A 21,930-nucleotide genomic window follows, 5' to 3' on the forward strand; every position below is an offset into this window, starting at 1 on the left:
ATAAAATAATAAAAATAAAACATAATAAAATAATTCTCACGACGTTTCGGCCACAACGCAAGCAGCCGTCCTCAGGTGAAGAACAGGTCTGTCGGGGAGACAGCGTCTCATTCAAACGCGTTGTGGCCAAAACGTCGTGAAAATTATTTTATTATGTTTTTTTTTTATTATTTTATTACTTCCCTTCTACGTGACTTTACCGAAAGAACCAAGAAGATGAATCCCTGCAGTCACGAAAGAAGCTTTAAATCGAAATTTAAGTCTGGAATCAGGAAAAAGTAACACGAAAAAGGGCAATTCACGCTTTTATTCACAGAAACGTCCTCAATGTGTCTCGACCCCATCGTTCCTCATACTCAACTCCAGTGGAGATAACCCAGTCAGCAGGCACACGGTAAATGTTTACCAGGCGTAATGTAATGGTTGTTAATATGCGCCAAGAATTCGCTGCCGCAAAATGTTCAACGCTCTGAGATTTCTAGATTTGAAACACTCTGAGATTTCTAGATCTGATCGAGATTTGAAACACTCTCAGCTTTCTAGATTTTATCTAGAGTCGAAACACTCTTGAGATTTCTAGACTTGATCTAGATTTGAAACACTGAGATTTCTATATTTGATCTAGATTTGAAGCACTCTGAGATTTCTAGATTTGAAACACTGAGCTCTCTCTGCGTTGACCAACGCCTTCAAGTGACCCCAGAGATTCAAAATAAAGTCCAGTGGCGTGAGATCGGAGCTTCTCGCTGGCCATTCCACAAGCCCTCGACGTCGTCCTTTCCAATGACCAGGGAAATATTAATTGGTTATTTCCCCCCATTATTCGAGACTTATGGGGCACCCTGTATGAAGACTGGCAATGGTACGGCGAGGTGGGTGGGTGGCCAGCTCCACGCCCGACCACCGCCTTTGTCTCCCCAGTGGCGATGCTTACCACACACCGCACCGGCTGCGGTACTCATTTGAGGCTGAGTAAAACCAGAGGAGACTCACGACTCGTCACTGGTGGTCGTGTGGCCGTGAGTGGTCATCGAACTCGAGTGGTTCGTAGCGCAGCGCGCTCACCGTTACTCGTACGACCGCTCCTCACTAACCATGTGTGGTCCAGATGTCTTGTGACGTCAAATTAATTGACCCCCAAAATAAAGTTTCTCATTTGCACATTCATTTATGTTTTAAATGCACTTTGCTGTAAAACATATTAAGTTTTTGAGAATTAAATGGGGATCACAAGACATCTGTACCACACTGTACAATGACGTCCGTACCTAATACGCTCTTTCAATTCCCTACCCAAGAAGCTTTCAATTACCTACCAAAAGAAACCCATTAAATTCCCTACCCAAGAAGCTCTTTAAATTCCCCACCTAAGATGGCCTCTCAATTCCGCACCTAAGATGCCCTCTCAATTCCCCACCTAAGATGGCCTCTCAATTCCGCACCTAAGATGCCCTCTCAATTCCCCACCTAAGATGGCCTCTCAATTCCTCACCTAAGATGGCCTCTCAATTCCCCACCTAAGATGTCCTCTCCATTCCCTACGTCAAGAAGTCATTGCAGTGTCCCCACCTAAGATGGCCGTCGGAGTTCGCTGACTCGCGCCAAGTGACGCCCCCAGCCCCGCCCCCGTGGCTGACCCCGCCCCCCCCGGCACACGTGGAGCCGGCATGGAGGAGGAGGGTTGCGTGTGGCTGCTGCCTCGCTCCATAGAGCGCAGGGGCGGAGGAGGCCCTGTGTGGATCAGGCAGGGAGCCGTCGGCGATGTGGGCTGTGTGGTGTGGGACGCAGCCATCGTGCTGGCCAAGTACCTCGAGACGGACGCCTTCCGCCTGCGAGGAGGAGGAGGAGGGGAGGGCGAGCGCAGCTGTTTGCGTGGCCGCAGGGTCCTGGAGCTGGGAGCTGGGACCGGGGCCGTGGGTCTCGTGGCTGCGAGCTGCGGGTAATGCATGAACCCGTAGAACGGTGTTCGTCGCTAATGTTTAGAAGGGGGCGGCAAGTTTCGCCGATAAGACATCATCGGTGTGAGGGCCGCCACACGTTCGAAACCATTGGGAGAGGATTTGACAGCGGCACGATGATGGGGGGGGGGGGGGGGGTCACTCTTTGTGTATTGTCTGGGGCCGCACGTCAGGGGCCTCACGAAAGGCCGTGAGGGGGGCCGCCAGTGGCCCGCGGGCCTTGCAGCGATGAGCACTGGCTGAGAGGATGGAGCCCACGGGGATCGTTACACGGGGTGATGACTTTGTACTTCCGGCATGCGGAGTGGGTGGAAGGCGTTGTTTCTCTTCTTACAATGTCTTTGTCACTCGTGATGTTACATGACGGTATTGTTGTGTGTGTGTGTGTTTGGTCCCGTGAACCTGCCAGCGATCATTCGGCATTTCACGTGGAGACCAGCATTAAACGAATGACAAAAATCGGATGCACATCGACGATAAAGTAACGATTATTTCCGTTGTCTGTGATTCGTGTTGTGTATCCCCGTGGCCTCAACAGACAGGACGGTAACACCGAGCCTGACACAGGCGCCAAGACATGGCATTGCCTGACGGGCATTGTATCCGCCGCCTCTGCGTCTCTCTTTCGCCTGTGTCACTCCGTACCCCTGGTCACGTATCTTTTTTACTATCGAGTTGTGTCTCGACGTCTCCGCCTCACTTGTTTTGCCTCGCTGTGTTTCTGTCTCTGGGTATGTCTCAGTGTGTCTGCATGTCTTTGTCTCGGTGTTGAAACGGCCCTCTTGAACCGGGGGGCCGCACACGACTTTCTTTTGACCTCACCTGTACAGCACAGTGCCAGGAGTTAAAGCCACTTAACCCTTCACACACACACACATCCTGTTACAAGCCATCATGCATGGTTGTATTTTTTTATCAGTATGTCCAGGACAGAGGTAGGCAATCTGTCGACCAATATCCATATGACTATATTGAATTTTTTTCACCGAATTCGAACAAAAATGTATCTTGTGATTTTGGTTGTCGATCCAACGTCTCGAGTCAAGTTTAATCTTCCTTGTTGGTTTTGAGCCAGATGCTGGACGTTGCGCATGAATATAATAATGTATCCAAGAAAGCCTAAACCTCAAGACTAGATTTTATATTTCTGCATTTTAATTTTTGTCCAATTCTTGGAGTACCCAGAGAAAAACACGAGGGGATAACGCTCAAATATCTACAGATTGGTTCATTCGCACATTTTCTGTACTGACATCATCTGGCAACATCGCAATCCAACAGGTTTTGGAATTACACAAGTACTGTATGCGTGATCCACAAATCCTTGGATCTCAAGTCGTACGCCACCTCATCCTTCATATCTAATTGATATTTGTTTTAAGTTGAGTGAGGCTTGTACAATATTGTAAGTGTGTTGTAATATTATACTATATACGACATTTTCTACAAGTTTGATATTACAATACATGAGTCCTCTCTTTGTGTTTGTGCAGGGCTTACGTGACCCTCACGGATCTCCCACAGTTCATGGACCTGATTGAGACAAACATCAAGGACAACTCTGCATTGTTGAAGGGCAGGGCACAAGCCAAGGTACTCGAATGGTCTGTATGGCATTTTTGCCTCCTTAAAATCGCTAAGATATTTAGTAAATTTCGATTTAAAGCTTTCGTGACTGCAGGGATTCATATTCTTGGTTCTTTCGGTAAAGTCACGTAGAAGGGAAATAATTAAATTTAAAAGTTAAAACAGTAAAATTCTCTCGCATAATGACTTTGAGACCCCCCACCGCCTACACACTCCACAAGGAGTGACAAACCCCATATCTGCATGTCATCAACATGTTAAATTCCTCTGTTGATATGGAAACTCCTTTGTCAAGGCGCTCTCCTCCCACCCAGCTTAAAATACGCTGCCAAGCTTAGCAGTGTTCATTAGGACGCTGTCTTTCCGACAACTCTGTTCTTCACCTGAGGACGGCTGCTTGCGTTGTGGCTGAATCGTCGTGATAATTTTATTGTTTTATTTGTATTACTTTATTATTTCCTTTCTATGTGACTTTACCGAAAGAACCAATAATATTTAGTAAATGCTCTTTATCGTATTGTTTACTTGAATGAACTACCTATTTAAATGTCCTCATGTAATGTCAATCTCCTCAAAGGGCTCAAATCTTGCAAGGAACAACATCTGCTTACATCATAAATGATAATGCTGAAATCACTACAGCGAACAAGAGGTCCAAGATAATTTTAAAATAACTTATGAAGACTGAACAAGTTGCTTTTGATTAAAATAGAAAAAAAAATCTACTTTATTGCTGAGGATATGTGGTTTATTTTACCAGTGATGTAAATGTTCTTTACTTGACCAACATTGAATAAATACTGTAGTTCTTAAACTTGTGAACATTTTCCCTCGCAGGGGAAAAAGTATAGAAGAATTTCTTCCTCCTCCTGATTACATTCTCATGGCCGACTGCATCTACTATGAACAGGTAATGGATGGCCAGATAACTGCCATCAACGTCATGCTCATTCGCAGGTCTTCATTAGTACAGGCATAAGTAACATAATTCAACTCAGTCATTTATTTGGGTAAGGGGTTATATTTAGATTTTATGACTAATTGTACAGTTCACCATCTGCAGGGCTATGCTTCATAATCTGAATTTGAGTGTAATGCTAGTTTTATTATGTTTATGTATCTGATGTTTTCATATAATTCGGCTTCGCTACTGCATAAGATTTCTCAGTTATGCCGTCTCGTGTTTTCGGATTATACCTCATTGTCCGGTACGTCTGACATTTCACTGCACGTTCTGGGAGCTTCTTCAGGAACTGAATATTCACATTAGATTGCTAGAATTCGGATGTATACATCTAAATATAAACAGATCTCCTATTAATGTGTATGGTTGCCTTCTAGGGTCTTGAGATGCCTTGACATGCTACGAAATTAAAATGGTAATACTGTACTTAGCAAATACCTCTCAGATAAAGTTGTCTTACGGATGCTTTTTGTGTAAGTGTGGTTATATATCTTTACCAGAAAGTGTTGTCCTTTTTAAGTCTCTGGAGCCACTGGTAAGGACTGTTGCTGCCCTGTCTGGGCCAAACACCCTTGTGATCTGCTGCTATGAAGAGCGCACAGCAGGACGCAATCCACTAATACAGAGCAGATTTATACAGGTGAAGTGCGTGCGTGTTTACATGTGGCCTTGGTTAATCTTGGTGTGGTCTGTGATCCACAACAATCCTGTGATATTATTTGGTTATTTCTATATTTTTATTCACTTTATTTTTATTTTCTATCTACGTGATTTTATCTACGTGACTTTACTGAAAGAACCAAAGAATATGAATTCCTGCAGTCACGAAAGTTTAAAGTCAAAATTTATCCTGTAATACCTTTGGGTTTAATTGATAACCCAGTAATTTATGTGTAAGAAGTTGTAATTGATCAGATTAGTATTTTTCTGTATTCAAGAAGGAGCTACTGTATAAAATATTGTTCACCGCATTAGCATTAATGTAAGTTAAACATATAATTTGCAATGTACATTAATCAGCAATATTAAATGTTTATAACGCACAAATTGATGCATGTACGGTATTATGAGCATAAGTCAGTTTAAATCAATACAGATTAATGCAAACCTAGAAGTAGAATTTTTTTTTAACTCCTGTACAAGTGTGTGCACATATTTAGGCCACTTAACTAATTGTACTCAAACTGTGTGTGGCACAGCTGATCGAGCAAGAGTTTGAGGTGGAGAAAATCCCAGTGGAAAATCACGACCAGGAGTTTTGCAGCGACGACATCAACATCTTGCACTTGCGCAAGCTCTGCAATTGACACACGTCACCTTGCATGCAGCGCGGCCAAGGGACCATATCCATACAAGCCTTTTTGTATATAAATTGTGAAAATATGTAACTGCAAATCGGGCATAGTGGGGAGCAATCAGTGGCAGTTGTACATTTCTGAGGGTGTCCTCTTGATTTACATTTTTTAAAAGTCTGTTGACTGAGGGCTATTTCAATGTACACGGTTGTGCTTGAAGGTTTGTTTTGACACGTATAAGCATCTCATGAGCCACGGTTCATCCATTGTTTCTTTATTTTTGGTTCATAATGTATTTTGCAATAAATAAAATAAACTTTTACATTCTTTTAAATTCATCATTGAGCATACGGGTGCTTTTCTATCACCAAATGCAACTGTAGATTTCCATTACACTGATGTCACTTTTAAAATGTTCCAAAGGTGCCCACTTCATTTCAGGTGTAATAATGGCAAAGGGACATGCTTTGCACGACTGCAGTCATCCCATGTTGAGTTTGAGCTTGAGGCCTGGTGCAGCCTTTTTGTGGAACATCCCTGTCCACTCTTGTCCTTCTGTGTCTGTGAACATACCTTCCCCTTTTAGCCTGCAGCAAAGAAACACAAGTAAACGAGTTCAAACAGTAACATGCGCACATCTCTTTATTTCTTCTTAATGAAATTATAACCTCTTAATGAGCCTCCAGACTTTCACATGTGTACTACTACTCAATTAAACGTTTTAAAATACGTTTTGCTACTGTTGTTACTGGTGAACTGCTTAGTGTGCCATGGTAAAACATTGCCTTTGGTCTTTTCATGCTATGCAGAACTACAAGCCGACTACTGTCATTTAACTCATTGTACACTGTCAGCTACTAAAGAAAAGACTTCTGGACAAATATTTCGAGGAGAGCTTTCTTGAATATTTAATAGGGCAGCATATTTCCAAAGATGTATATATGTACTGGTAATGTGCATTTTGTTCAACGCTCAATTATGTGCATGCTGAGCACACATAGTTTGAATTATTTCCACATTCCTATGCACCTATTAATAAGGCCCAGATGGGCAGGACTAAAAAATGTTGGTCTCGTTAAGAATTGAACGTCGAAGGTAGTCTAGAAATATAATTTTATAAAATCACTTCAGATTTTGCTGATGACATGTCCAATGAAGATTACCTGCAGGAAATTTTAGAATTACCGAAGAAGGCTGCACAGTTGGGTTTGAGATAAATATGCACAACATAAGTCATGTACAACAAGATTGGTAATAAATTGAGATATCTGATGGAGGGACACAACTGGAAACCAGCAGAACATGTATACCAGATCAGTTATGGAGACAAGACTATGAGATTAAAAAACCATAAAGGTACAGCAGAGAGCAGGTTGGAGTTCTTTTGGCAAGCTGAACTATCATAAACAGATTCAAAGAGCTGGGCCATGTGCCATAGCATGCCCAGCACAAAGGTTAATAATCCTGTCTTACTTGTTGTGTTGAAAGCTTCCGATGTACTTCACTCCACTGGGCCACGTGTAGGTGCCTGTGCCATGGTACATGTTGTCGTGGAAACTTCCCTGGTACACGGCTCCCGACAGGTAAACCAGCCGTCCTGTCCCCTCCATCTGTGGCATTGTTCGGATAAAACATTTTAGCATTTTTTAAATCGAGTCACTTCTAATCAGACTACAAGCTCATTTTAACATCTAGCAAATGCCTGCAATTGTGCAAATAATGCTTGAGTGCAGCTCAAGCCCTTCTAATTATTTAACACCTTGGACATTTCACCATTTTTACGAACACCGTTATTCCAAATAAGCCTCCGATCACTGATCCACGAAATATCTCCAGAATGTATCTCCAAGACTGGCCAGCATTTAATTCGCATGTCTCATCAACCATATTGTGAATCACTGATCTCCAAAATTTCAATCAATGCACCGCTCACAAAAGGAAGCTATTTCCTGAATAATCTGGACGTAGACTAATATGTTGGTATTCAGCTATATGCAAAAGAAAAGAGCAGTGATTTTTGCGAACAAGACTACAGGTTCAGGGTACTATTATTTACAAAAAAAGAACCTAGTGCTCACCTTGTCGTGTTTCCACTGGCCTGTGTAGATGCTGCCCCCTGCCGTGCGATGCGTCCCAGTGCCATGTCGCTCCATCACACCATCCTCACTCTTGCTGTACTCACCCTCTGCAAGATGTGTAGAGAACTGTTGCCCCAAGGAAATCATTGATCTCCAAATAATACCGTGATCCTACAGTGTAAGTCGAAACATAATTGTAATATGTGGGCAAAGCAGCCTTGTGGCAAGTATGGTCCAAATATAGTTTTACCTCTGCCATCAGCCCTTCCTGTAAACTCAGGGTCATGTAGCTCACAGATACATTCAGAAAGGAGCAAATGTTTATGAACTGGATAATTCTTAAAACACAAATTGAGTACAATTTGGGGAACAATTTCCTTAAGATTTTCTATACCCACACAATTATGCAGGCAACTATAGCAATGTTCTTTAATAACAAATATCTCATCTTTTGAATGCATTTTCTGCACTGCAATCTTGGGCTGTACTTTGTGCTCGAAGTCTCTCTTGCAAAATAGACGTCTCCGTAAACTCTCACAAACTGTAAAGAATCGTCATGATTGAATGTGATTAATCATCCATAATATAGGTTATTTTTAATTAATAAAATCATATAAATCCATAGATGAGCAAAAAATAGCACAAGACCCACCATACCATAAAAGCATAATTGATGTTTTGTAGGATTGTCATGTGTCATAGAAACAACTCGTGTATTTTGTTTGTATATGTTATGTTAGTCATTCAAAGTGCATGCGCATGACATACTTGGGTGTGTCTGATGGATCCTAAGAATGATGAGTCAGATGGGAGGAAAATGTTTAAACAAGTTCTCAGGGTGTATTTAAAATGAGTAGAGAAATAACACATGGTGTAAGGCAACTTACATTTACATGCGAGGTATTTGTGCTTACCGTATTTGTCTCCATTGGGGAAGACATATGAACCACTTAATATAACTTGCCCTAAAAAAAAACAACACTACACTTAGAAAACGTAATTTAATGACATATTTACTGATTACAAAAAAAACACTTTATGAGAAAATATTAATACACGTACAGTTCTGTAATGCCCTTTAACGAATGCCTCACTTTTTGGCTCGAGACTTTTTAAGTAGTTATTTATCCGAATTGTACAGAGAAATTGAGTTTTTGGGTCCATACAGCGTGCAGCCGTTTCAATATGGGCAATTTGTTGTGTCTATTTGTGTTTCTCTCTTGTGATGGGACGTTGTAGGGTGAACGTTGAGATTTATAAGGGCACGGAGTGACCAATACGGTCTAAAGTGGTGTGTAATAAGGTAGGCACTGATAAGGGGTTGACAGGTATGACAGTCCTGTATTAGGATGTTTGGTCAATTTCACACATGATTCATTGGTATGGGAGATAAACTCGAGCATGAAAGTGTAACATGCAACGTTCTGCATAGAGTCAAGAATCCAATGCTAGACTGCCATCTGCCTCCCTCAAATCCGAAGCCTACAACACCTGGTTTCTCCCAGGCTGTCGCCCATCAGAGAACCAGGTTCAAACATGTTTAGCTTCCGAGATCCATTCACAGAAATTTCACACAAATGCCGATGCTCGTACTGGGACCCAACAACGCAACAATGATCCTCATAAAATAACCAAACTTTACGTATTAGAAAACTCAGAATATCAGTAGCTGCAGGGTTGGTGAATCATACAGAGCTCATGGTCTGCTGTTAAACTCCCAACCTGATCATCTCAGATGGCTTTTCATCAACGATACTACGGTGACTGACATATAAACAGTACTATACTGTGTCCGAATGTCTTGGTCAAAAATGTAATTCCACAGGACCCTGTTCTGTCAGTCTCTCAAACTTCACCAACAGAAACTTGATTTGGAGCTTTGTGGTTCACCAACATACATTTTTGCCTTTTCCCATGGATTACTCGTGTACATGGGCGTGCTTTTTCTGTTCGTCTTGAGATAGACGTTGTTAAAAAATAAATAGAAGCTTTACAGGAAAAAACGCTTGTTGCTGACCAATCTGTAAGGAATGTTGTGGTAATCCCCTATTATCAGAGCATGTTTCTTGTTTGCATGTTCACCACAAGTACGTGTGGTTAATGCAGACAGGATTCCTTGCAAATAGATTATTTGGTGTTTAACATCTTAAAACCTAAATTTTGATTTAAAGCTTTCGTGACTGCAGGAATTCATATTCTGGTTCTTTCGGTAAAGTCACGTAGAAGGGAAATTATACAATTTTAAAAAGTGTGAAATCCACAGCAAGAAAATTTGAAAACCGCCACTTTTTTCAAATTTTCTTGCTGTGGATTTCACACCTGATGACGATTGCTTGTGTTGCAGTCGAAACGTCGTGAGAATTTTTATTGTTTTATATTTTTATTATTTTAATATTTCCCTTCTACGTGACTTTACCGAAAGAACCAGAATAAAAAATATCTTAAAACCTGTTTTATTGCCAGAAAGGGTAAAACCTATTGTTTTTTTTTCGATTTAAAGCTTTCGTGACTGCAGGGATTCATCTTCTTGGTTCTTTCGGTAAAGTCACGTAGAAGGGAAGTAATAAAATAATATTATTTTATATTATTTTATTACTTCCCTTCTACGTGACTTTACCGAAAGAACCAAGAAGACCTATTGTTTTATTCTGATACTGGCAAGCAAGGTCCCGTATTGTGGCCATCGTCTTGTTCGGTGTGGGGTTTATTCAGCTGAATCGAGCTTCCCTCTCGGATCCAAAACCACTTATGAAGGAATTGGTCAAACATTCCGACGCAGTGCTCTCCAGAACCCCACACCCCCAACCAACAAATGAGATTCTTCCCGATAAACATATCACTGTTGTAATATTAACACGACGGTATTCATGCATGTTGCGTATTTAATTATTTAGTCGATCTCCCGCCGTCCCGACACCAACTCTTTGCCTTCTGCGTCTCCACTCCACACCGACCGCCCCTCGGACTCTTGCCGATACCAGAAGCGTCTTCTGGTAGAGCCCGAGACGCGACGTGATGAGCAACAAACGCGACGTTCTCCCCGAGTCCCGTTCACTCTTCAACTCACCCGACATCGACTCGAGCTTTAACGCGCCCCACCACCACCACCACCTATCCAGGCTGTAGCCGCCGCTGTGGTTATCGCTGCCGTTGTGTTCAGCGCGCGAGCTCGGCCTCTTCGCCGTCTCTGTGTCGGAGGTTAAAGTCGTCGTCGTCGTCGTCTCCCTCGCGGCTCTGTAATTGACCGCCGAGTTGTTAGTTCAAGCGGCGGCGCCGCTGTCAACAAAAGCCTCGGGCCCTCGGTAACCGTGGCAACGCGGCAGCTTCCGGTCGTCGGTGCTTCGTCGTGCGGAAACGCGCAATTATGGCACCGTAAGACGTTCCGGGCGGTGGAAGAGAGCAAAAAAGCGCAGCAAAGTCGTGCCCCAATAACTGTTACAACGGTAAAGAGCGTTTCGCGTAACATTTACGGATACATAAAGACTCGATTTGTATTCACGTACGGTTGATTAGCGCTAGATAATAAACGAGCGTTTTAGCTCCCTAGTTTGAAGCGGCTTCGTTCTGAACGATCGCGATCGCCGATTGTTTCCGCGGACAAAAAAAAATTGGTTCCGGTCTCGGCAGCATGGCGCCGCTCGCGTGAAGCCGGCGTCTGGAGCAGCGTGAGGTGACGCGTCTCTCAATTCATTCTCGCTCAACTATCGATCCCCCCCCCTGTATTTACTACTACTACACACACGCGCACGAAACGGCGAATAATCCGTCGGGGTTTTCCTGTTTGAAGTGTAGCTTCTGTCCTGTTACTCGATCGGCTTGTGCCGCCGCCGCGGCTTGCATTGTGTCATCGCCACCGCCGCCGCCTCCGCCTCGTGTTGCCGAACCCCCTCGGGCTCCTGTTCGCTCTCGTTGTCCGTCTCACCGCCGCGGGAAGCGGCTCTCGGTCGGCGTGGTGGTGGGGGACGACGGCTGGTAATGGCTCCGTCGGTTTCACGACAGCCGCGTCGTGTTCGCGGTGGCTGTGTTCATTCACAATGGCTATATCGGGTCATCATGGCCGTGCCGGGTTCGTCATGGCAATGTCGGATTGGTGATGGGATACACGATTTTACAATGGGTGCCTGGGCTCATAAGAGGCTACGAGGCTTCATAATGGCCATGCCGGGTTCATAATTACGGTGTCATTCTCATCCGATTAGCACGTTTGGCTACGTACGGTGCGAAAGAAGTTGGACGTACTTACGTTTGTAATGGCTGTGTTCCAAATATATCAGATAGAGAAACGTCTACGCACACTTGATATGATTACAGTTATTATATAAGCTCTGTTTGGAGAATGCGAATGGAAACGTCTGATACAAGCACACTTAGATAATAAGGCATTATAAGGCATTATAGCAAGCTTCTACTGCACCATAATTCGCAGTCTTTTTTGGATGTAAAACATAATTTCGCCCGGTTTAAAAGCATTATACATTCTCGACACTACTCCCGGGGATAAACAGTGACCTCTGTGACCTAAGTTCAATTCCCAGCCAAATCTAACATCAGTCGCGATTCATGTCTGAGCAGTTCCTGAGTCCCTCCCCACCATCCCTCCCTCTCACGCCCCCTGCATGCACCCATCCGCACTGGAGAAGTATGGTTAGCGTGGTTGAAGTATGGTGAAATGACCACAACCTGCACGGCGTAGGGAGGTCTTCATCCTGAAGTGGATTGACAAAGGCTGCATGTTTACTGCCACACTCGGACATTGTTTTGCTGGGTGTGATTGTGTCATAGTGCTTGAACCAGTTACTAGTCGCTGCTGACTGACACAGTCAATTAGCCTTCCTGTAAAGTGGCATTCACAAAGCCTAATATATATTCTTGGTTATTTCGGTAAAGTCTACGTGACTTTACCGAAAGAACCAAGAATATGAATCCCTGCAGTCACAAAAGCTTTAAACCGAAAAAGCCTAATATGGTGATAGGTTGATACCTAAGTGAGATTTGTGGGTGAAGGGCGTCAGCCAGCGAGTTACATGATTATGTAACTCTTCCTTTGCCACCCCTGCTGTCTCGACCTCACCCCCCGGCCTCTTGCCGTGTGTACTGCTAACTTCCTTCCATGTTCGCAACTTGGCTCAAATCCTTTCCTACACGTATCATTGAAAACCTGTTGCCGTCATAGGGCCCGCCTTCCTCTGTTTTCCCCCTTCTCCCAGTGTGCCCCCACTTGCACAGGATCTTTGGATGTGGTCAGATTTCTATGATTAATGGTTTAAAATGTTGTTATAAACGCATCTCAGGAAGATAAAACACCATACACTGTATATCTTCGCGTGTAAATTGTTTGTCCCCGTTTTTATTTGAGTTTGAAGATTCGGTAATGAGCAAAAAGGCTTGAAACCAATGTAGTGCAGTAGAGAAGTTTTACAAACTTCGCAACCTCTGTAACAGTATCAAAATAATTATAATACAATATTAGGGATATGAATTTGGAAGGTAGTTGTTTGTTTAAGGTTGGTTAAGGTAAGCCATTGCTGGTTGATGGGCCTCAATGAGAGGATGCTGTGGAGAACCTCTCTCGTGAGTATTCTGGCCTCCGTCCATGTTCGCCAGACTGCTTGGAAGAGATGGGATGCAACTAGCTTAACCCACTGTGGAGTACCCATTCATATAGCCCGGTGCATAGAACTCGGGGGATTTAATAAAGCTGTAAATGTTTTCAACTGCCACGCTGGGAGATCAAACCGGCGAGCTCTGGATTGCATGTACTGACGATCACATCAATGGCAGCATCGATTATCTATTGTTTTTGAAAATATTTTCTCGTGGAATAAATCAATGGTTTCACACATACACAACTGAATGCACCATCACCATCCCACCGTGGATGAATAAATCTGTCTGTGCAGGTCTGTCAAGGGTGTTTTGTGAGCATTTCTGCCTAAAAACAAAAATGGACAATCAATTTCAATCTTAATTTGTCATATGCCCAAGTGAAAAGCCACTTTATGACGAAACTAAGGATTTTTCACATCTCGAATATACTTGAAATCATGGAATTGTTCAGACGTGACATCCCAATTACTTAACTTCCATCCATTTTATCACAACATTAATGTAGTAACATCATCAGAGCTCTATGACTGAGCATACCTGACCATTGTTTCAAAATCGGTTTTCTCCTTCACTAAATTTAAACTTGCAAGAAAAGTAGAATCTTTCACGAATGTCATTTTGTTTTCTCTGCTTGCAGTTGTGCGACACCGAGAATGAGCAAGGTGGTGAAGAGACGTGGTGCTGCACGGCCCAACCGCGGCGGTGGCCGCGGGAATAAGCCGAGAGGCAGTGCCTCCAGGGGGGGCGGTGGCCGGGCTTGTGCGAGTCCAAAAAAGAACACCAGCCACTTTTGGGATGATGGCGACGATGACTTTGTGCTAGCGCCGAGGTTCGACGGTATGCCTAGGTCAGTGAGGCTGCACTGATGAGTGATATTAATATCGCCCGTACATGAATATTGCCTCTGAAAGAGATGTATGAACTGACAGCGGACGAATGTCTTGGAATAGTGTTTCTCAAACGCCAGTCCTCAAGATCCGCTTTAGTGCACATTTTCATGATTATCAACCACCGGGTTATGTGCAACATTTAGCAGCTGTATTGTAATATAAATGGATAATATTGAAAATAATGCTGCACTTTGGAGGGTCGCAGAGACTGAGTGACACTGCCTGATGGTGTAACAGCACATGTTATCTTAATACACTTACAAAATTGCTTTAAAGTTCCATTGCTTTGAGATTATGAAAGTTGACAAGCGTATTTAAGTATTTTTTGTAACCATGTTTTTGATCATGTTTCTATTTAGGTCCTCTGGGGCTGGTAAAGGAGGGCAGGGTGGTGGTGGTGGTGGTGGTGAAAGGGGTGGTGGTGGTGGTGAAAGAGGTGGTGGTGCAGGAAAAGGTGGAGCTCGGGCGGGAGGTGGAGGCTCTGGATCAAAAAGCAAGAATGGGCTGGGCGGTGGCAGTGGCGGCGGTGGTGGTGGCGGTGGTGGCGGTGGTGGTGGCGGTGCGGGAGGAGGTGGTGGCGGAGGAAAAAGCCGTGGGGGGGGGCGACAGGAGTCGCGGGTACCTCTGCAGAAGCTGCGCATGACGAGTGCTAACCAGGAGCACGTCAAAGAGCTGCTCCGGGTGCTTCAAGGACAGGAGCCTGAGACAGAGTGAGTGCCTCTTTAAACAATACAGGACATTTTAAATATATCCACTGTATGTGTAGACAGGTAGCATCTTTGTGTTTAATGTAATTCAAAACTGGGTTTTAATTTCTCTGGCCAATTTTGGCATTGTTATATTTTTCCATGATTGCCTTTGATGTCATTATTGTACCAGATGTCATAGTAATTTTTGTTATCACAAGAACGTTTTTAAAGTGCTGTTTTAAGGGTTTTGGGGGGATTTTGTGAATTTAAATGCCTGGTGAATTGTGAGGTATGTGCTGAAGTATGGTCAAACAAGCCTGGTGACTATCGCAGTGTGGGGAGGTCGTCATTTGATAAAGGGCTGTAAATGACATATATTCTATATTAAGTGTGTTCGAATTGAGTCATTTCTTTTTTGTTTCATTAAATATTTACAAACGAGTAAATAATTAATGTATTAATCATAATTCATATTAATTATTTGGCATTGATATGTTCTTTTGCTGTGCTTATTTTATCCCAGCTCTCTCTTATAAAAAAGACATCTGATTTCTATATCTGGCTGTCTTTTTGTCTAAATTTAAACGGCTGTTCACGTTGCATGGGAATTGGACCCATTGGCACGAAGGTTAACCCGAGTTCTTGCAGTGTGGATTGGCAGGGCATTGCACTGACACGGCATGGTTTGTGCGTGTCGAGGGTGTGATAATGTTGTGTTGGTTGGTGACGGGCGAGCAGGGACAGCGATTACGAGGAGGACGAGTCGCGAGGCGATGAGGAGTACTGGGAGGCGGACCAGGAGTTGCTGGTGGAAGATGTTGTGAACCACTGCGAGAGCCCTCGGCCTGAGCCCATTTCTCAGGCTCAGGTGTCCCCCTTCGCCGTGCACAACCTCACCAGGTGTGGGACAAAACACTGCTGTGCCATGTCAACATTAAACACCACTTGTAGGTATCAGTGTGCATGGCTTGCATGCAATCTACCTGTCGTTTTTCTAGCATTCTTACATTAGCAGAATGTAATAGCGGTGCTGTTCGCCTTTCGGCTTTCTCTGGTCTAACACTGGTGAGACAAGGCCAAAAACAAGGCTGTCTCTGGTGTGGGCCAATCAGTTTCAAAGACGATGCATATATCATTATCAGCACATGTTTGTTTACATGTTTTTGCCACAAGAATGTGTGATTAATGCAGATGTGATGCCTTGCAATAGGTGTCGATTTGGTGTTTGAACATCTTAATACCTGTGTTATTGCCAGAATGGTTAAAGCCTATTTTTCTGAGTTCATCATTTTAATACTGCCAAAAAAGGTCTCCATCGATAGGAATGTGTTGGTTGTCAGATTGTGCAGCTCGTAATTAGAACGCTGCAACCTCAAATCTCATTCAGTCAGCTCAGCCCAGGATCAGTATAATGAGTACTATTGTGGGAAGACACAGATGACATAAATCACCTAGAATGCTCCCAATCTCCTTAGTTCTCAGAAGTTAAACAAGGCTGTGCTGGATCGTGCTTGGATGGGCAACTAACATGCATGAGGCAGGTGTTATAGGCGACGATAGGGCTATATTATGAGCAATAGAGGGCAGTGCAGAAAAAAAATGCATTGTTATGCTGTACTATATTCCCATGTTGTTTCCTCTCCACCTTCACCTAAGCACACTGACCAGTGTGGTGAAGTATAGTCAATAAACCCCTTGCCACAATTGGTGTGGGGAGGCCCACATTCAGCAGTAGATGGACAAAAGGGCTCTACATATAGATGTGGGAAGTCAACAGTGGTTATTATTACGGGTCAACTTACTCCTACCATATGAATGTCGAATTTCCACTCCTGACTCTGAGCAGCAGCACAACATGCAGATTAATGCACATATAAGTGAGAATGTAACGTTTCCAGCAGAATTCTTCCTATAAAATCGTCCAATGTGAGAATATCGCCGCAATGTTTACAATATTGTTAACAGGTTTTTTATCCTGTCAGGTACGGCTTCGACAGGTCTCGCTGCGAGGCCACTTTGCGCCGATGCGACGGAGACATCGGAGCTTCCTTGGAGTTGCTGCTGACCCAGTGCTTCCAGGAGAGATTTCCAGGAAGTTTTAATTATGCTAACGCTGACATTTCCTTGGACGACTGCTTGGAACAACGGAAGGAGGAGGCCTTCGCCCTGGAGTCCATCTTCGGCTCAAACTTCATTGAGCGAATTCCGAACAGGGTGTGGCTCGTCAGCCTAGAGCTGGGCTTCCTAACGGACAAGCTGAAGAACAAGGCCCCTCACCAGATGCAGAGGGCCGACGAGAGGCTCAAGGAAGACGCTGGGCCCGTGTGCAGGTTTTACCTACGGGGTGGCGGCTGTCGCTTCGGGACACGCTGTCGGCAGAGGCACGTGGCGCCCACAGCCGACGGTACTTCGGGAGGAAAATCTTCCATCGCCGAGCCGCCTCAGTCCATGTACCAGCTCGAGATCCGCTTCCCCGCCAACAACCGCTACCCGTGCGTAGCTCCTCTTGTGGCGTTCGTGTCCAGCAACGTCCTGCTGCCGGCGTCGTTCTGCTTGTACGCTAGCGAGCTGCTGTACGCCGAGGCGGGGGCGCTGGCCGCAGAACGGCTCCCGGCCGTGTTCACTCTCGCCATGCTGCTGCAGGAGAACGAGGCCAGGGTCACGGAGCTCCTGAAGAGGGCGGAGCACAGTTTTAGCCTCCCCGCGCCACAGCTGGCTCCGATCAAGACGCCGCAGCCGGCCTCGGTCGTCAAGGCACCGCCGCAGAGCGCTATCGCCAGCAGAGCACCCCGGTGAGTGAGTCCAGTGGTAGTAATAATTGTCGTTATCATCATCATTACCATTATCATCAATTAGCCGGGCAGTCGTGGCGCATGCCTTTAATCCAGCACTGGAGGCAAGGGTTGGTTGTGTAACCTCCTTCCCGTGGGCATCAAGGAGCCATACCCTATCTTTCCAGGAGAAGTTGATACAGAAAACTGTGGCCTTTGTTCCATCTATATGGGATAGAGTGTTGCCACCTCACATGCGTGGGTTTTCTCCGGGCGCTCGGGTTTCTTCCCACATGTAAACACTCATTAGACAATAACACATGTTTCGAGGGCTTCAGAGTTTTGAGGGGAATTTGGTGCTGTCTCCTCATCGCCTGGCCGCCTTTCCGACATTTCTGGTTCCTCGTGCCATTCTCTGTCTTCGAGAGTAAGTGAATACTGTTCGTATTACAAGTTGAAATTATTATGAATCACCATTTTCAGTTACAAGATGATGTGCCATGGATTATCACAGGTGTAATTTCAATGGTAAATGTTGATAAAGTGCAAAGCTATCATTGTGGATGCTGCGTAAAATGAAACGGTAAATATTGTATTCAGTAGTCGTCTTAAGTAATTTATAATCCTATTTCGAGCTTTGTTGGGTCAATGTAGGCTCAATTCCCAATGGTATAGTTGTAGTGGTCTTGATCACGAATGTAATGGGGTTTGTGTTCTTTACTCGAAATGTGATGCTGCTTGCTGACACTGCTCCTCTGCCACTGCAACCGCCAGACCCAGAGAAGAGTTGGAGCCGCGCCCCCAAAGCGAGACACTGCCGTGGAGGCAGCGGCCCTGGGAGACCAGGGCGGCCAACGCCATCGACCCCGTCGACCAGACGCGCGGCAAGAAGCCGAGCATCCAAAACGGCCCCGGCGAGCGAGCTCGCGACGACAAGCGGGGCAACCGGAACGGCCCCAGGGATTGCGTGCGCGGCACAGCCCAGGGGCCGACGATGACGTCGCCGGCGGTGTCGTCGCGCGACGCCGCGGAGGAGGACGGAGACGACGCGAGCACGGTCGGCGTGGAGCCCGAGAGCTACGTGCGCCTCAAGCAGCGGCAACAGGAGCGCAAGCGGCGAGACCGCCGCCAGCAGGACACGCTCGCGCAGAATGCCAAGCTCTGCCGCCAGTACCGGGAGAAAATGGTCAGCATTTTTTTTTTTGCATTTGCTTTTATCGCTTTTAAGCGTGTGTGTTTTTTGGATTTTTATTTTCCTCCCAGGTGTTCAATTGTTCAGACTTGCAGCCTTTCTTCAGTTTGGCGGCAAAACATTTCCACATTATGAGCCACTTTGTTAGGCTGTCATTTTGTGGCTAGGTTGCTTCTGAGAAAGAGCAATATTTCTCAGTGGGCATTAACCTGGTAACATTTAAATAATTAATTCAACATAATAGTTACTGTTGAATGATGACCTCCCCATATCAGGGAGGTCTTTGCTTATAACTAAATTTTCCTCTACAAAATCAATATCTGCACTGTTGCAGTACAGCATCTATAGATGCAGTCGGAATTTAGATGCTCATTCACCTTCAAATTGTATTCTATGATTCACATACCCGACTCCCAGTCACCGATTCAGTGGTTGGCGTGTGCGTTTGACGTGCGTCCTAATTGAATGTGCGCTTCGCGTCGTTGTGCGTGGCAGTCAAGCCGGCAGTACCAGTCGATGCTGCAGGAGCGGAGCAAGCTGCCTGCCTGGGAGGAGCGCGAGCTCATCCTGGAGCTGCTGCAGTTGCACCAGGTGCTGGTTGTCAGCGGTATGACGGGGTACGTCCACGCACAGCCCCTCTGCTCGCGTGAATCACGATCGTAGACGTCACCAGAGACCACAAACAGCCGAATAAATGGCGCGGTGGCGAGACGTTAACTCCCTGGTCTGGTATGCAGGAGGTTGTGGGTTCGATCCCGACCCCGACACCTGTATCTTTTGAGTTTGCATGTTTTTCTCCCCGTGGTTGCGTGGATTTTTCCCCAGGTCCTCCGGTTTTTCCCTCCACATTAAGTTATTAGTTCTTCTCTGCATAAATATATGAATATTTCATGGGTATATTAATACATTTTTATTGATGAATAGTTACCTGTCTAATTAATTCCTTTTTTTTCGTTATTGATGTTGGTATTAATTGTGTTGAAGGAATTGCAGATTACGAGGAATCTGGCAGTATCCACAATGGGAACGCTTCCTCCATGCGTCTCTGCATGTCTAATGATCATAACGCTTTCATGTTCATTCATAAGTATCAATGCCTTGAAAAGAAAATGTTATAATAGGTGATGTGTTGGACAATGCTTATTGTTGATTTTAAGTGCTTTGAGAAAGAACTATAGCCACGAACATGACCTGTGATATATTGTTCATTTTATGACGGTGGTATTGACGAATGTGTTGAGCTTATTTATTAACAACGGTTGTGCACCACTGCTAACGCAGCATCACCAAATTTCACATGTCGCACGCCCGTTGACCTCTTTGACGGCGGCTAACCGCGCTCTCTTGTTTTGGCATCGGTCGGAAGGTGCGGAAAGACCACGCAGGTTCCCCAGTTCGTGCTGGACGCCTCCCTGCAGGGCTCGCCCGCGAACGTCTGCAACCTCGTGTGCACGCAGCCGCGCCGCATCTCCGCCATCTCCGTGGCAGAGCGCGTGGCCCGCGAGCGTGCCGAACGCCTCGGCAACAGCGTCGGGTACCAGATCCGGCTGGAGAGCGTGCAGGTGACGGTGGTGGAGTTGCACTCGTGCTCGGCAGGGGTGGGGGCGCTTAGGAACCTGCTCCAGTGCCAACGTGGCATCTCGATTTGCGTGATGTGCTTAAGTGCCGACGGGCAATATTTTGGATTCATTATTTTGTCACGTCAATGTGTTAAGGAAGACTCCTCGTATAATTGTCTTTTCAAATAAAGATGCTGGGGTGACATTGTGGGCAGCAGAGGGCAGTGCAGCAAAATAAATGTTTAGCTGCAGTATGCTCCCAGCTCCTGCTTCAGGTTGTGCACCGAGTCTGCCGCCTGCAGAAGCCAAGAAATCATCAGCACGTGGCAACAGAGATGATCGTTTCTGGCAATGAGAGCAGTGCAGCATTTGTGTAGCCCGCCTTCTCAAAGTCACACCTACCGATGTGACGAAATATAGGCAACTAAACCACACAACTTGTGGATTGACAAAAGGGTTGACCGAGGGTACGGTTGTAAGTTGGTGAGGCCGTGGAATAAAAATAGTCCGTGATGAGGTTTTGAAGGCTTGGATAAAGGGTCTTGGTATTAGTTGGGGTATCCGATTGCACATGCCTCTGTTGCTGTATTTTGACTTGTCGGTGCGCCGCTGTACGTTTGCCCCCCGCCAGTCGTCGGCGACGCGGCTGCTGTACTGCACGACGGGCGTGCTGCTGCGGCGGCTTGAAGGTGACCCGATGTTGCAGGGGGTCACGCATGTTCTCGTGGATGAGGTGCACGAGCGCACGGAGGAGAGGTAAGGACTCCCGGTCCCACTAACCACCACCTGGGCTGGCATCGCCACGAGCCACTCGACACACGCAAGGGATAGGCGCGTCGCGGTTTGCCCTCCTGCGATTCGATATGATTCAAGTGTCACGATTTGGTGTGGCAATTCGATAAAAAATTAATGGGTAGCACCTTTAGTGACTGTCGGGGTGTACAACTTGCACGAGCTGAAAATTAAAACATTTTAAACACAATTGGATGCATATAACGTTAGTCTTAATTTATGTTTTATTAATGCGTCATTACATAACTAATGGGAAAGCCAGTTTGATAATTAATCAGACCAGGCATACAAACAGTTGAGATGCAAAAATCACGTAACATTATAGAAGGACAATATGCTGCGATACAATTTGGATTATGTAAGCATCTGCATCTCTAGACCCAATGTAGGAGAAAAATACACTTATATTATGATTTGGCATGTAAAGATGCGTGTATTAAAATGAATGCGTATGCTCGCAATCATTGCACTCTGATGATTGAGTTGATTTGGGTCAAAGGAATTTCAATGCTATTATATGTTGACTGCTATGCGGGTCTTGATTCAGA

General features: G+C 45.2%; 3 protein-coding genes across 8 annotated transcripts in view; 2 read left to right on the forward strand and 1 right to left on the reverse strand.

The window, feature by feature from the left end:
- Positions 1 to 1,661: 1,661 nt before the first annotated feature.
- Positions 1,662 to 6,142, forward strand: VCPKMT (valosin containing protein lysine methyltransferase). Its single transcript, XM_061551589.1, has 5 exons — positions 1,662 to 1,939; positions 3,452 to 3,562; positions 4,383 to 4,455; positions 5,030 to 5,149; positions 5,709 to 6,142. Exons 1-5 carry the CDS (start codon positions 1,668 to 1,670, stop codon positions 5,814 to 5,816), a joined length of 684 nt encoding a protein of 227 aa, XP_061407573.1. The 5' UTR covers positions 1,662 to 1,667; the 3' UTR covers positions 5,817 to 6,142.
- MORN2 (MORN repeat containing 2) lies at positions 6,063 to 11,178 on the reverse strand. 5 transcript variants are annotated; one of them, XM_061551590.1, is made up of 5 exons: positions 10,950 to 11,178; positions 8,797 to 8,847; positions 7,883 to 8,053; positions 7,278 to 7,414; positions 6,063 to 6,365 (listed from the first exon to the last, which is right to left on the reverse strand). In XM_061551590.1, exons 2-5 carry the CDS (start codon positions 8,821 to 8,823, stop codon positions 6,242 to 6,244), a joined length of 459 nt encoding a protein of 152 aa, XP_061407574.1. In that variant the 5' UTR covers positions 8,824 to 8,847; positions 10,950 to 11,178; the 3' UTR covers positions 6,063 to 6,241. The 5 variants fall into 5 exon arrangements, with proteins under 5 accessions (XP_061407574.1, XP_061407577.1, XP_061407576.1 ...); XM_061551593.1 differs by having other exon boundaries at positions 7,883 to 8,008; positions 10,950 to 11,175; XM_061551592.1 differs by having other exon boundaries at positions 7,883 to 7,989; positions 10,950 to 11,166.
- A 12-nt stretch (positions 11,179 to 11,190) lies between these two features.
- The window catches only part of DHX57 (DExH-box helicase 57), a 29,485-nt gene continuing 18,745 nt past the window's right edge, over positions 11,191 to 21,930 (forward strand). Inside the window, exons 1-9 of one of the 2 annotated variants that reach the window (XM_061551586.1) lie at positions 11,191 to 11,325; positions 14,127 to 14,336; positions 14,739 to 15,089; positions 15,807 to 15,968; positions 17,051 to 17,860; positions 18,614 to 19,025; positions 19,527 to 19,648; positions 20,398 to 20,593; positions 21,222 to 21,346. In XM_061551586.1, the coding sequence (XP_061407570.1) occupies positions 14,143 to 14,336; positions 14,739 to 15,089; positions 15,807 to 15,968; positions 17,051 to 17,860; positions 18,614 to 19,025; positions 19,527 to 19,648; positions 20,398 to 20,593; positions 21,222 to 21,346 (2,372 nt within the window). In that variant the 5' untranslated portion in view covers positions 11,191 to 11,325; positions 14,127 to 14,142. Of the gene's footprint in view, positions 11,326 to 11,389; positions 11,553 to 14,126; positions 14,337 to 14,738; positions 15,090 to 15,806; positions 15,969 to 17,050; positions 17,861 to 18,613; positions 19,026 to 19,526; positions 19,649 to 20,397; positions 20,594 to 21,221; positions 21,347 to 21,930 lie in introns of those variants that run through there. The other variant, XM_061551588.1, reaches the window with a different exon arrangement.

The sequence above is a fragment of the Lethenteron reissneri genome, chromosome 14 (genome assembly GCF_015708825.2).
Source record: "Lethenteron reissneri isolate LAM-NWPU_2019-01 chromosome 14, ASM1570882v1, whole genome shotgun sequence".
Classification (NCBI taxonomy): Eukaryota; Metazoa; Chordata; class Hyperoartia; order Petromyzontiformes; family Petromyzontidae; genus Lethenteron; species Lethenteron reissneri.